The following is a 13,226-nucleotide window of genomic DNA, read 5'->3' as shown; positions in this document are numbered from 1 at the left end:
TATAGAACCATATCGGATCACAATAACCAGCAACTATGGATAAGAGAAACAATAGATGATGATCAGGAACATCGAAAGACAACACCTGTCTATCAAACGGAATATGTTGATCATGTCTTTCAGGAATATCTCTCCTCCCATGGCATACTCTCCCAGACTTCTTGTGTTAGGACACCAGAACAAAATAACATCCCTGAAAGGAAGAATCATCATCTCTTGGATGTAACCCGTGCCTTGATGTAACCATATTTCACGACACCTGTTCAAGGGAAGAGTCTTGAGGAAGAGCTGTTTTCCAGTTCAGTTCCTATGGTTGTTGATAATAATTTTCCAGTAACAATTCAAAGAGATATTTTTGTTTAGAGGGAGCCTATAGTAGACAGCAATGATAATACAGATCAGACTGTTTTTGCTCCTTCGGAAATGAGAACCTACACTCAGAGTAGATCCAAGAAACAGGGTACCGTGACCAACCAACCATTACCCATTGTGGCACCTCCACCAGATTCACACTCACAGTCAGGTAATATTTCTCCTACCTCTGATAATTTACCTGATCTTGCTAACTCTCTGCATGATGACCGCCCCATTGCTTTAAGGAAAGGTGTTCGTTCCTGAACACAACATCCCATCTCTCATTTTGTCTCTTATGAATCTTTATCAACCTCCTATCGGGCCTTTGTTTCTTCTTTGTCTTCTGTGTCTATTCCATAGGATTGGGAAGCAGCCATTAAAGATCCAAAGTGAAAGGCTGCTATGGAAGAGGAAATGCAAGCTTTGGACAAGAATGGTACCTTGAAACTTGTTACCCGTCCTAAGGGAAAGAAATTGGTTGGGTGTAAATGGGTGCTCACAATCAAGCAGAGGGCAAATGTCACTGTTGAGAGATACAAGGCAAATCTGGTTGCAAAAGGCTTCACCCAAACCTATGGGACTATCTTGTGCAGCAAATTTGGGTTGGAATCTCCACCAATTGCATGTCAAAAATGCAATCCTGGATGGGGATCTTGGAGAAGAAGTCTATATGGACCGGCCTCCTGGTTTCTCATTCCCATCTGTTGGTGGTCATGTTTGCAAGCTGAGGAAGTCCCAGTATGGTCTCAAGCAATCCCCTAGGGCCTAGTTTTGGCGGGTTTTTTAAAGCCATGTAAAAGTTTGGGTATAGACAGAGTCAGGCCAACCACATATTGTCTATGAAGAGAAGTGGTGCACAGATCACAGCCCTCATTGTGTATGTTGATGATATTGTGATTACTGGAATAGCGATGATGAAATTTTCCATCTAAAATCACTACTTGCAAAGGAGTTTGGAACAAAGGATTTGGGACCTCTCAGGTATATTCTTGGGATTGAAGTTGCCAGGTAAAACAAGGGCATTTTCATATCCCAACGAAAGTATGTCTTAGACCTCCTTCAGGAAACCGGCATGTTAGGTTGTAAGCCTATGGATTCTCCTTTTGAGGTCAATCATCAGTTATGTAGTGATATGGGAGACCTTGTTTTTTTTTTTGGTGAATAAGAATTTCAATACCAAAAGGGAAAGGGAAATAAGGGGCCCCGAAGGGAAGAAAGAAAAATAAAAGCCAAGCCCTAGCTTAGTTAGCGGCCGGTTGAAGCAACCAAAGAAACATTTGAGAGGCCCCAGGAATCAACAATGAGCTTGTTCCTTGGGGTGTCAAAACAACTGGAAGGAGGAGCTAGCAATAACTTTGCTTTAATTTCGAAGGAAATGGAATCCCAAATCTTTTGGTAAGAGCGAGAGTTGGAGGTCCATTTCCTGATGTTGCGCTCCATCCAAATGTAGTTGAGAGTTGCACAAAAACCTAATCGGCCAACAGTGTCACAAATAGAGCTGCCCGCAAAGGTCATGTCAATCCAGATCCATTCCCTTGAGAAAGGGAGGATTCTTCTACGGGAAGGCCAGCGCTTGGAGAGGATGCCTTTCCAGATGGCAGCAGCAGTAGGGCACTCAAAAAATAGGTGATCCAAGTCTTCAGTGTTGTTCCAGCAGAGGCAACAGGCAGGAGAGACTGAGATCTGCCTAGAGCGAAGAAAAGCCTGGGTTGGGAGGCATTTGGTGAAGATTCTCCAAGCTGTGAAGCAGTGGCAGGGGATGTGGAGCTCGAACCAGAGCAGCTTGCGCCAAGGAGCTAAAGGGCTATGCAGACGGATGAGATTCCAGGCAGCCTTGGAAGAGAAGGAGCAAGAGTTGCTGGTCTTCCAAGTAACACAGTCACCTCTAGAAGCAGGCCTCCTAGTGATGGAGTGGAGCTCATTCCAGATGAGATTGAGGGAGAGAGAGGGAGGAGGGGGCCAGCCAGCTTGATCAATAATATCGGCCACGAGAGAAAGCCTGTGGAGACCTAAAGCATAGATGGTTCTTGGAGAGACCAAATGGAGGAGGATTCCCATAGGGTGCCAGTGATCTAACCACAGGTAGGAGGAGAGCCCATCTCCAATACTAGAACGAATAGCTTGAAGGACCAGCGGACGGCTAGCTAGGATCTTGCGCCAGACCCAAGAGGCATCGGAGGAGGCTGAAGCAGTCCAGATGGAGTCCTGACGAAGAAGGCCTGAATATAACCAGTCGACCCAGAATACTCTTCTGCTTTGAGGCAACCTTCCAAATGAGCTTGATGATACTCGCAGAGTTCACATCTTTTATTCTGCGAATGCCTAGGCCACCTTCATTTTTAGGGAGACACACAGCTGCCCAACTGATAGGGTGCAGGAATCTAGCTGATTCAGAGCCCTTCCAAAGAAAAGAGGCCATGAGGGACTCCAAGGATTTAATAACAGATTGAGGAAGCCCAAAGATGCCTGACCAATAAATGTAAGATGATTCCAGAACTGATTTGATGAGGACCAATCTACTAGCATAGGAGAGAAGCTTGCCCTTCCAAAATTGAAGCCTCTTCCTAATAAGATCAAGCATAGGGGTACAGTGATGAGCAGAGAACCTTGCCGGGATCAAAGGAAGACCCAAGTATTTAATAGGCAAACGGCCTTCAAGAAAGCCAGATTTCTCCAAGAAGGTTGATTTGTCAAAATCTGGAACCCCTGCAAAGAATAATAAAGACTTGGCCGGATTGATGCGAAGGCCAGAGAGCTCATGAAAGTGCTGGAGACAGAGCAAGATGGACTCAAGAGAGTCTAACGATGCCTTTGAGAAAAACATCAAGTCGTCCGCGAAGGCCAAATGAGTAAGCTTGAGAGCTTTGCACTTGGCCATGGGGGAGATATGCTTCTGATCAGTGCAAATCTGGATCTCTCTGGAGAGGACTTCCAAAGCCAAAGTAAACAGGTACGGGGATAGGGGGCAGCCTTGGCGAATACCCACCGAAGCACCAAAGTAGCCAGCAGGGCTGCCATTCACCAAAACTGAGAACATTAGGATCGAGATGCAAGAGGAGATCCAATTGACAAAGACCATAGGAAACCCCATCTTGTTCATAACTTGAGCAATGCAATCCCACCTGAGCGAGTCAAAGGCCTTGTGGATATCAATCTTCATAAGAATAGAAGGAACATGGTTTTTCCTGTCGAAGCCTCTCACAATGTCATTGCACAAAAGGATGCTGTCCGCAATATTTCTACCAGGAATAAAGACAGATTGGTTGTCACTAACAAGCGGGTCCACAACACCTTTTAGTCTTCTGGCAAGGATCTTGGCTATAAACTTGTAGAGCAAGTTGCAAAGGCCAATGGGCCTGAAGTCATTCATGGCAGTAGCACCTTTCTTTTTTGGGATGAGACAAAGGAAAATGTGGTTGATGCTCTTGATCTGACTAGGGTTGCAGAAGAAGCTCTCAATGGCAGTAATGAGGTCAGATTTGATGATATCGCAGCAAGCTAAAAAGAATCCCATGCTAAAACCATCAGGGCCCGGGGCACCATTCACCTTTAGGGAGTGGATTGCAGCTACAATTTCCTCTTCTTTCGGAATAGCACACAAGTGATCATACAACTCTGGGGCAACAAGCTTATTGAGCAAGTGATCAGGAATAGGAGGGTGATCCACCTGATGACTAGAGAACAAGTCTTTAAAGTGCTGAGCAGCCATGTCCTTGATGCCATTAACTGTATCGACAATAGAGCCATCCGGAAGAGAGAGCTGGGAAATAGAGTTTGCATTTGCTGTAGCTTTCACAGAGCAATGAAAATATGCAGTATTCGAGTCTCCCAGATCCAGCCACTTTATTCTAGACATTTGCCTCATAAAGCTCTCTTCCCTAGCAAGCAAAGAAGCAAGCTCAGAAGTGATCTCTTTCTCTTCAACAGCCAGAGAATCATTGTGCAAGTCGGACTTAAGCTGTAGCTGAATGGAAGCCAACCTGTCTTTACACTCAGCCCCCTGAATATTAATGTTTCCAAAGGTATTGAGATTCCAATCCTTGAGAGCCGCCTTGACATTTTTGAGTCCTTTTGAGAAAGCAAGAAGGGAATTGGAGAAGGAGAAGACAAGCTTATTCCAAGCTTCCAAAACCAGCGGCAAAAAGGTAGAGTGAGACGACCACATATCAAAATACTTGAAGGGTTTAGGAAGGAGAAGGGCTTGATGGTTAGGGAAATAGGAGAGTGATCAGAGATACCCGGGTTGTCAAAGTGAGCATGGGAGGAGGGAAATGAGGTCAGCCACTCTTCATTAACTAGGACTCTATCCAATTTGCAGGCAATACAGTTGGGGCCGACCCTTTTGTTGGACCAGGTAAGAGGAAAGCCAGTCCAGCTGAGATCATTTGCCCCTATGTCCTCAATACACTCATTGAAAGAGTCCACAGCATCCAAATCCACATAATCACCACCCTGCTTTTCAATACTGTACCGGATGACATTGAAGTCACCTCCCAAGCCCCAAGGATGATTCACAGTAAGAAGGGCGATGGATCGAAGATCAGTCCATAAAGAGGACCTAAGAACAGGACAATTGTGGGCATATACCACAGTGAAGAAGAAGGAAAAATTTCCCCGGCAATCCGAGAAGGAAGAGTGCAGGAATTGAGCAGAGGAGGAAGAGAGGGTGATGGAAATTTTGGTGGGTTTCCAAATCAGCCAAATTCTGCCGTTGGGATGGGAGGAATAGTTGGAAAGCATGGACCAACCAGGTGCTAAGGAGGAGAGGATTTTTTTGGAGTTTTGCTCCTTAATGTGGGTTTCCAAAAAGCAACAGAAGCAGGATTTTGAGGAGCGAATACGAGAGCAGACAGCAGCTTGTTTCGAGGCAGAATTCAGGCCTCGACAATTCAAAATGGTGCTGAGGATCATGAGGGAAGAGGGAGAAGGGGCAACGAGGACTCAAGGAGTCGAGAAAGAACAGCGCGAGACCGAGTTTTGCTGTGGTGACAACGCCTATAGGAACGGCCAAGAGGGGAGACAGAGGTGTAAGGAGGGGGATGATTTTTCCAGAAAGTCGAGATGGGCGAAGTACAGGGAAAGTCGGGTGAAGGAGAAGAAGAACCAGTCGGGTTTGGAAGGGGACCCGACCCAAGCCCAACTAGAGGAGAGGAAAAGGAAAGGGAGGAGCAAAGAGAACCCGTCATCGAGAGAGGGGGGTCCACAGACAGATTAGAAGTTTTGGGGGGAAGGCCAGCATGTAAAGTGGAGGGCCCCACATAGGCGACGTCATCAGGCAGAAGAGAAATGCCAGATAAAGAGGAGTCTCTGGCAGAAGAAGCCAAAGTCGAGGGCAAGTCGCAGGCTCTGGCACTAGGGGCCAAAGGGAGAGAACCAAACCAGGGTCTCCGATGAGGGCCAGGGAGCGACATCTTCCCCAGAGCTTAAAGAGGAAGGTTCAATCTTTGCAGCTTCAGACATCCTCGACCTACTTCGAGGAATAACACCAAAGGGGAGCTTTTCAGGGCAGGTGATGATCTCCAAATCTTCAGCGTTCTCCAGCAGACTGAAGCGGTTCTGACTGTCACGTACAGACAGAGGCTTCGACGTAGAGGTGACTTTGGAGCTCATATTTGGAGGAATCTTAGCTGGTCGGTTGCTCCGACGCCGGTTCCTGGTTCTCGCCCTGCCTCGAGAGATGGAACGAGGGCCAGGAGGACGATGAGCAGATTTCGCCGCGGCAGCGTCAAGGACAGGGGCAGCACCAAGGCAAGGAGATCATTTGAAGGATTTCTCCCACAGAAGTGCTCAGCAGCGACCACTTCAGGACCAGAAGTTTCAATAGTGGAGCGTTCAGCAACAATAGGGTCCTTTCCTGTCGGAGAACAGAGGTGAGAATCGTGGCTGAAAACATTGCAGACCAAGCAGTGGGGTGGCTTCCATTCGTAATGGATTTCTTGTTCGAAAGAGTAGTCGCTTCCTTCGTGAATAGTGATGAAAGTAGGGAGAGTCTCGTGAGCTGAAACTTCAACACAGATTCTCGCATATGCCAATCGATCCTTGCGTTTGGTCCTTACATCAGAGAACAGAGGTTTGCCAAGAACAAAACCGACATAGATGAGTCCATCGGTGCACCAGAAATGTAAAGGTAGGACAGGAAGTGAAATCCACAATGGAATACTTGAGAGGTCCAAGCGCCTGAGTTGCAGCTGTCGATGCCATTGTCGCAGGAAGATAGGCTTCTTCCCCATAAGCCAAGGGCCTCCTTCAAGAGCTCGAGTCTTGTCCAGAGGAGAGGAGAACCTGAAGATAAAGAAGCTGTTGTCCAGCAGGAAGGTGTCCAAAGACCCCTGAGGGTGCCACTGCTTTGAGAGAGAAGACTTGACAACAAGAAAAGGAGGTCGGGAGCCCAAAAAATTCCCTACCAGGCAGTTCTCCCAAAGCAGGGCTTCATCAACAAGTAGGTCAGCAGGACACATGGCCACCTTCGAGGATCCCACAGAAGAAGGGGCCACAAAGTGCAGGGAAAGGCCATCAGAACTAGCAGGGGGTTTATGGGGAACAAAGAGGTCCAGGGGGCTGGCTGAGTAGCAGATGGAGGAGAAGGAGAAGGAGAAGGAGAATAAGAGGGGGAAGGAGAAGAGGGGATGGCAGCAGAGGAAGGGGCCTGCATGCCTCAAGGGGAGGACTAACCAGAAGCAGAGGAGATCAGGCCTGCCGGGGGCTCCGGCAGGGAGGAAGGGGAGGAAGAAGAGACATCCGGCAGTTTGTGTCAGCCACAGGTATGTTGTTTCTTCAAATTTCTGTATGTCATGGGAGACCTTGTTGATAGGGAGTCATACCAAAGACTTGTTGGACAGCTGTTTTACATGTCCCATAGTAGACCTGATATTGCCTATGTTGTGGGCATTGTCAGCAGATTTCTCCAAGATCCCAACACATCTCACCATGACGCAATGCATTGTATACTACGGTATTTAAAATCTGCCCCTGGGAAGGGAATTCCCTTCTCCAACGGGAACCTAAAGCCGGAAATGTTCACAGATGTCGATTGGGCTGGATCCATTGATGATAGACGTTCCACTTCTAGTTATTGTTCCTTCCTTGGAGGAAATCTTGTCATGTGGCACAGCAAGAAATAGTCGGTTGTCTCACACTCAAGTGCAAAAGCCGAATTTCGTGCCATGGCACAAGGGATTTGCGAACTTGTGGCTCAAGGGGTTATTGAGTGATTTAGGAATTGTTTCTGCAGATCCTATGTGACTACTGTGACAACAAGGCTGCCATCAGTATCGCTCACAATCCTGTTCAGCATGACAGGACAAAACATGTTGAGGTTGACAGACACTTCATCAAAGAGAATCTTGAACAAGCCGTCATTTGCATCCCTTTTGTTAGTTCTGTTAATCAACTTGCTGATGTATTTACCAAGGGCTTGAATTGTGAAGTGTTCCACCCATTGGTCTCCAAGTTGGGCATGTTCAATATCTTTGCACCAACTTGAGGGGGAGTGCGGAGAACCATGGGTTGGAATATTATCCCTTTACTTTAGGTTGTATTAGGGTCTTATTATTTTTCCCTCTTTGACTAGTTTGCCCTTGGGCTGTAATTCTCATTATAAATAAAGAGGACCCCTGTCATTAATGACAAGTCACATAATTCTCCCAACTCTGATTCTGAACTGTAATGAATTATCTATTCACCAAAATAAATAAATAAATAAAAAGATCGATTAGACAGAAAAGTGACTCATGGTTTGGCTTAATTGTCCAACCGAGAGTAGTAGCATATATTAATAATAACCCTAATCTATTATAATGACACAAATACCCGTACTCTATAACTTAACTTAAACACCACCACATTTTCTAAATATCACCATGTCTCATAAACATGAGCCTAAACACCAACATAAATTATAAATGTCACCATTAACATTACAACATCACCACAGTACTAAATATCACCATAACTTCAACAAGTTCAGAAATCCTTAGTAAGGGAAGGATTCCTGGAAATCAGTGGAAGGATAAGGAGGAAATCGAGCTTCTCACCTGGAACTGAATTGGAATCCCACCAACCTGCCTTGTCATCACACCAAAACTCTGCAGCATCTCACAACAGGAATTCTGAATCACACAGAACAACTTGAGGCAAAAAGCCAGCTTTATTCAACTCATAAGTCGTGGGGGAGGCTCAAAGGCCTTATATGATTATATAGAACTTAATCAATTGTATGATTGCATCATACTGGCCTTACGACATCCAACAGCCAATAAGAAACAATCCTTATCAAAACAGGAAAGCAAACACACTAGAAATAACTCTTCCCACGTGCAATCTACAGGAATAGTCATTATTCAACTAGATTCTTAGGAATCATACTTAAAAAGACTTGGAATTTATATGAGGTAGTCCAGCCTTACAAGAAAACAATTAAATAATAAAATAATAAGAACAAATCCTAAAGATGGCCCCACAACCTAGTTCTTCAGGTGAATCAGAATCTTAACGTGGACCAAATAAAACTGGTTGAAAGTGGTCCAAACAAGAACCGCAAGCTATGGCATGGCTTGGGTTGCTTCTTCCTGCGATGCTACTTCTGAAAGTACCTTTGATCGGCATCATCCACTTACTCATCCACCCCACTCTAACCTCACATCAATGTTCACAAGTTATTCTCTCTCTCTCAAATCTTTTGAGTTAGAAGCAACCCAAAAAGAAAAAAATAATGCATGAGCTTCCCAATGGCCTAATCGAGTGGGTTGGATATGCCCCACAGAGCATTGGGTTAGTTTTGGTGACTGGGAACATTGCATCAAAGGAAATTGAGTTATTTCTGTTGCTGTTCTTCAAGAATACTTTCAGAAGGTCCCTTTTGCACGATATTGAAGTTGTTTGAAAGGTTATTAAGTTACCTATCCAACATGACCAAGATCTGGCACTTCCGAATCATATTGGGAGAGACATAATCAAATTATTGATGGGGTGCCAATCTCTGATGGGATTCTGTCTTAGGAAGTCTACTTAAATTAAGAGTTTTATTTCAAGTTCATCTCTGTAATTAGTAGTTTTATAAAATTAGATACCAGGTTCACGGTTCACAGTTCCATCAGCCATTCCCAAGCCCAACTGCTCTGATACCAAATTGTTGTGGCCTGAACAGGGACTCGGCCTTTTCTAGCCTCGAGCTTACAAGCTATGATGTTAAACAGGAAGAATAGATTGTCACATAATTGGATGGTTACAGAAGTTATTCAACTTCTAAAAACAAGTAACAACAACTTGTAAAGAACTAACCAAAGAAACTACTAGTTAACTGACTCAAGAAACTAATAACCATTTGACACATAATTATCTCATCTGAATATTTGTTTCATATAACAAAAAAGGATTCTATCTTTCCTCCCCCATGGAATTCAACTTGCCCTCAAGTTGAACATTAGGATACCGCTCCATCAAAATATTATTATGCTCGCAGGTAGGATCTTCAACATGAGTTATTTGCTACTGAATTAGTTAAGGGTTGCCTCTGGAATCCGATGAACAGAATCATCCTCAAAAGTGAACATAATAATGGACTTGGTGTGTTGAGTTAATGGGACTGAACCTTGAAGTGTTGCTTTTGCTATGAAGTAAGAATCATAGGCGATTTGCCCTTTCTTATTGCTGTTTTCCCCGGGGGGCATAGTTCAAAATCTCTCGAGATTTCGGAAATTTCGGATATTTCGAGCTGCTCGAAACGAAATGTTACTTCGAATCGAAAAAATACAATATCTCGAGCGAAATTTTTGAAATTTCGTGATATCTCGAGATTTTCGGGAGATTTCAAATTTTTCGTCAAACCCCTTTATATAAAAGACCACATTTCGTCAGTCTCAATAGAACCGAGACTTCAAAAGAGCTCTGGTTTTTTGGTTTTTGCTCATTTCTTCTCCATTCTTCCACTTCCCATTTGAATCCTTGCCGCATCTACGCCGGAACCACTTGGAGAACACAAGATTCAAACTTCTTAGCACATCTGTGAAGCCTTTCCACTATTCCAGGTAAAACCATATTCTCAAACTTGGTTTTTTTTAGGGAAATGCATGATCAATATGTTTGTTTGTGATGAAATAAATATATGTTAGACACCGGAAGCCGATCTACAACTTCACGGTGTCGAAAACACCATTTTGGGTGACTATTTTTGCAATTTGAACATTTAAATGTGTTTATATAGCCTAAAATAGGATTTCCATGAAGTTTCAGGCCTTAACTTGGCCTATAACCCACCGAAATGACCTACCAAAAAAATACAATATTTCGACCAAAATTTCAAATATTTCAGATATTTCAGTCAGGCCGAAATACAGAAACGAAACGAGTTCTCGAACAATGCCTGGGGGTATTGGCCCAGTGACCTGGCGTTCTTATTGCCAAATTGGATTTCTAGCTTGCTGCGTATTTTTCTATCATTCCCTTCCATTAGCTAGACAGTTCTCTTCTTTTCTCCATTAGTTAAATCTTTGTTCAAGATCTGTTTTAAGATTTACTCATTCAAATTCCCTTGGGCTCATTCATTACACATAAGCTTAATTTGGGACTTCTGATCCCTCGCCTGTATTAAATATGTCTTCAACAATGAGTCCTATAATTAATAATGGTTTCTCGAACTTGCCCCAAACTAGGTAAGTTTGCAGTAAATACACCCAGGTCAAGTGGGTACAGAGCTAGGGACCCAGGTTTTAGCAATTGAAAAGTGGGAATCACCACCTGATTTCAGAAGGTCAATCAATGGTGCAGGTCAGGTAACTTTGGCCAGGTCAATAATTTCCACATGGGTTGGAGCCCTATATCAATGTCTTGCTCCTTTCTAATAAGGACCAAATTAGGGATTATAAACAAAGAAAAAAGGACCAACTAGTCTCACCTCATACACGAAGTTATTTACAGACTCATTATCAGGTACAGAATCCCTTCCTTTGCATGCAATCTACAAGAGAAAATAAATTTTAAGACTTCACTTTCAGTTACAACAACAACTCAGCCTTATCCCAACTAAATGGGGTCGGCTAAACTTCATTTTCAGTTACAATAGATCAAAGTTAGGAAGCAAAATTAGGGACGGAATTGCAGAACGTTTCATTCTCACCTTAACATGCTTAATACCTTGTTTCTTACAATCCGCCGGAGAATAGTAGCGAGTGGTGTTTGTCAGATCAATTACTAAGCCAAACTGCACAAAGCATAAAAGAAGTAAAACAGAATTGACATGTTGAATCCCAAAGTGAACAGCATAACTAATAAAATGAATGTAAACTAAGAATCCTAAACTCAAACTATCAACAAAGACACAGAAGTATATTATCACAAAGAGAAGGGCTAACAAATCTTGGCGACATCACTTGTCAGTACAGTTTCAATAATTCATAAAAGCACTGCAGAATTCTTAATACCACACACAACATTCTGACATTGAAAGAAAAAAAAAAATAGGCAATTGTAACACAACAGAAAACTTTTCATTTTGGAAAACTGATAATGAAGTGAATTTGATAGGACCCATGGAAAACACCTTGAATTACAAAAGAAGACAGCATTATGATGCAGGCCACATTTATGCCCAACTGAGGCATCTTTCTGTGGCTTTGTAAAGCAAGTGGTTCCATGCATAAGCCACTCCTCTCATTCCTTCAAATTCAAATTTTATTGAAGTGGTAAGAGTAGTCCTAGTTGGAATAGGAGTGATGCAGATTCATCACCAAAATAGGCTTGTTTTATTAGGAATAAGCCTAGGGTAGGGTTCTATACATGTTGGGCCTTTGGTCCCATGGGTTTTCAATGTAATAGATCACTTTTATGGACTTAAAGTAGGGGTACATAGGTTGCATACGAGATTAGCTTTATACTTTTTTTTTTTTAAGTCTTAGTGTGTTAAATAGAACTGGTCCTAAACTAGTTTGAACGAGCGGTTCAATTTAAGTGACTTGAGTCACCTTTCTTTTATTTTCTTTCATTACAAGTTGGGTCCATACCTCTGCACAAATTTGAGAGAGGTTGTGAAGTGTAATTAAAGTCGGTTAGGACCTTTTACACTCCTAGGTTGATTAGGAATATGGCCTATGGCCACTATAAATAAAACAATTTGGTGGGAGGTTATTCTCACCTCTAAATTTTGAAAAAACCTCTCTTTTGAGCTGCTGCTCTGCAATTTGTTCTTCATTGCTGAAGATTGTCTTGTGTGTGATCAACACTGGTGGGATTGGTGTTTGATCCAATCGACACCTTGCGGTGTGAAGCCCGGTGGTTCTCTTCAAGTTCTACTTTCTAGTTTCAGTCAAGATTCAATTTTTATTCAAGCTACTTCAACAACAAGCTGCTGCCAATAACTTTCTGCCATTACAAGTAGGTCTGAAACATTCCCCATCCCCCAATGCTTCTTCTAATCCTCTACCGCCCCAAGCCCTAGCTTTCCCCCTTTTGTTTTTAACTTTCCCATAACCTAAAACCCGCACAAACCAAACCCACCATCACAATCTGCCCATATTCCCATCGAGTACTCCCCTGCCCCTTAGACAAACTCAATCCACTTTGCAGCCCCATCCTCCCATTCCACCCCTAGAAAACCCCACTTAAAACCCCATAAACCCTAATTTCTGCCCAGGCCATCGTAACCATCAGAACATCACCCAAAGCTGGCTGAGTGCTCCATTCCCTCTAGGGAACACTCGATCCAAACCTGGTTCCAATCCCTGCACCCTAAACCCTAGATCTCTCCAATTTGCCATATTCCAACAACCCGAAACCCGTAAACCTAACCTGCTGTCAACTAAGTTTACACACTTCCGCCATCAAAGCATCTCAGGACTTTCACTGATAGACTCCCCTACACCTGCCTAGCATAACCAACA

At 43.5% G+C, this 13,226-nt stretch overlaps 1 protein-coding gene across 4 annotated transcripts in view; it reads right to left on the bottom strand.

Moving 5' to 3' along the window:
- The window catches only part of LOC122662197 (mRNA-capping enzyme-like), an 84,898-nt gene that overhangs the window by 47,626 nt on the left and 24,046 nt on the right, over positions 1-13,226 (bottom strand). For all 4 annotated transcript variants that reach the window (XM_043857775.1, XM_043857772.1, XM_043857774.1 and 1 more), the window contains exons 4-5: positions 11,468-11,551; positions 11,246-11,308 (exon numbers count right to left, since the gene is read on the bottom strand). In XM_043857775.1, coding sequence (XP_043713710.1) covers positions 11,246-11,308; positions 11,468-11,551 — 147 coding nt within the window. The remainder of the gene's footprint in view (positions 1-11,245; positions 11,309-11,467; positions 11,552-13,226) is intronic.

The sequence above is a fragment of the Telopea speciosissima genome, chromosome 5 (assembly GCF_018873765.1).
Source record: "Telopea speciosissima isolate NSW1024214 ecotype Mountain lineage chromosome 5, Tspe_v1, whole genome shotgun sequence".
Taxonomy (NCBI): domain Eukaryota; kingdom Viridiplantae; phylum Streptophyta; class Magnoliopsida; order Proteales; family Proteaceae; genus Telopea; species Telopea speciosissima.
The sequence above is the reverse complement of the archived record's forward strand: the minus strand, read 5'-3'. Positions and strand labels throughout refer to the sequence as shown.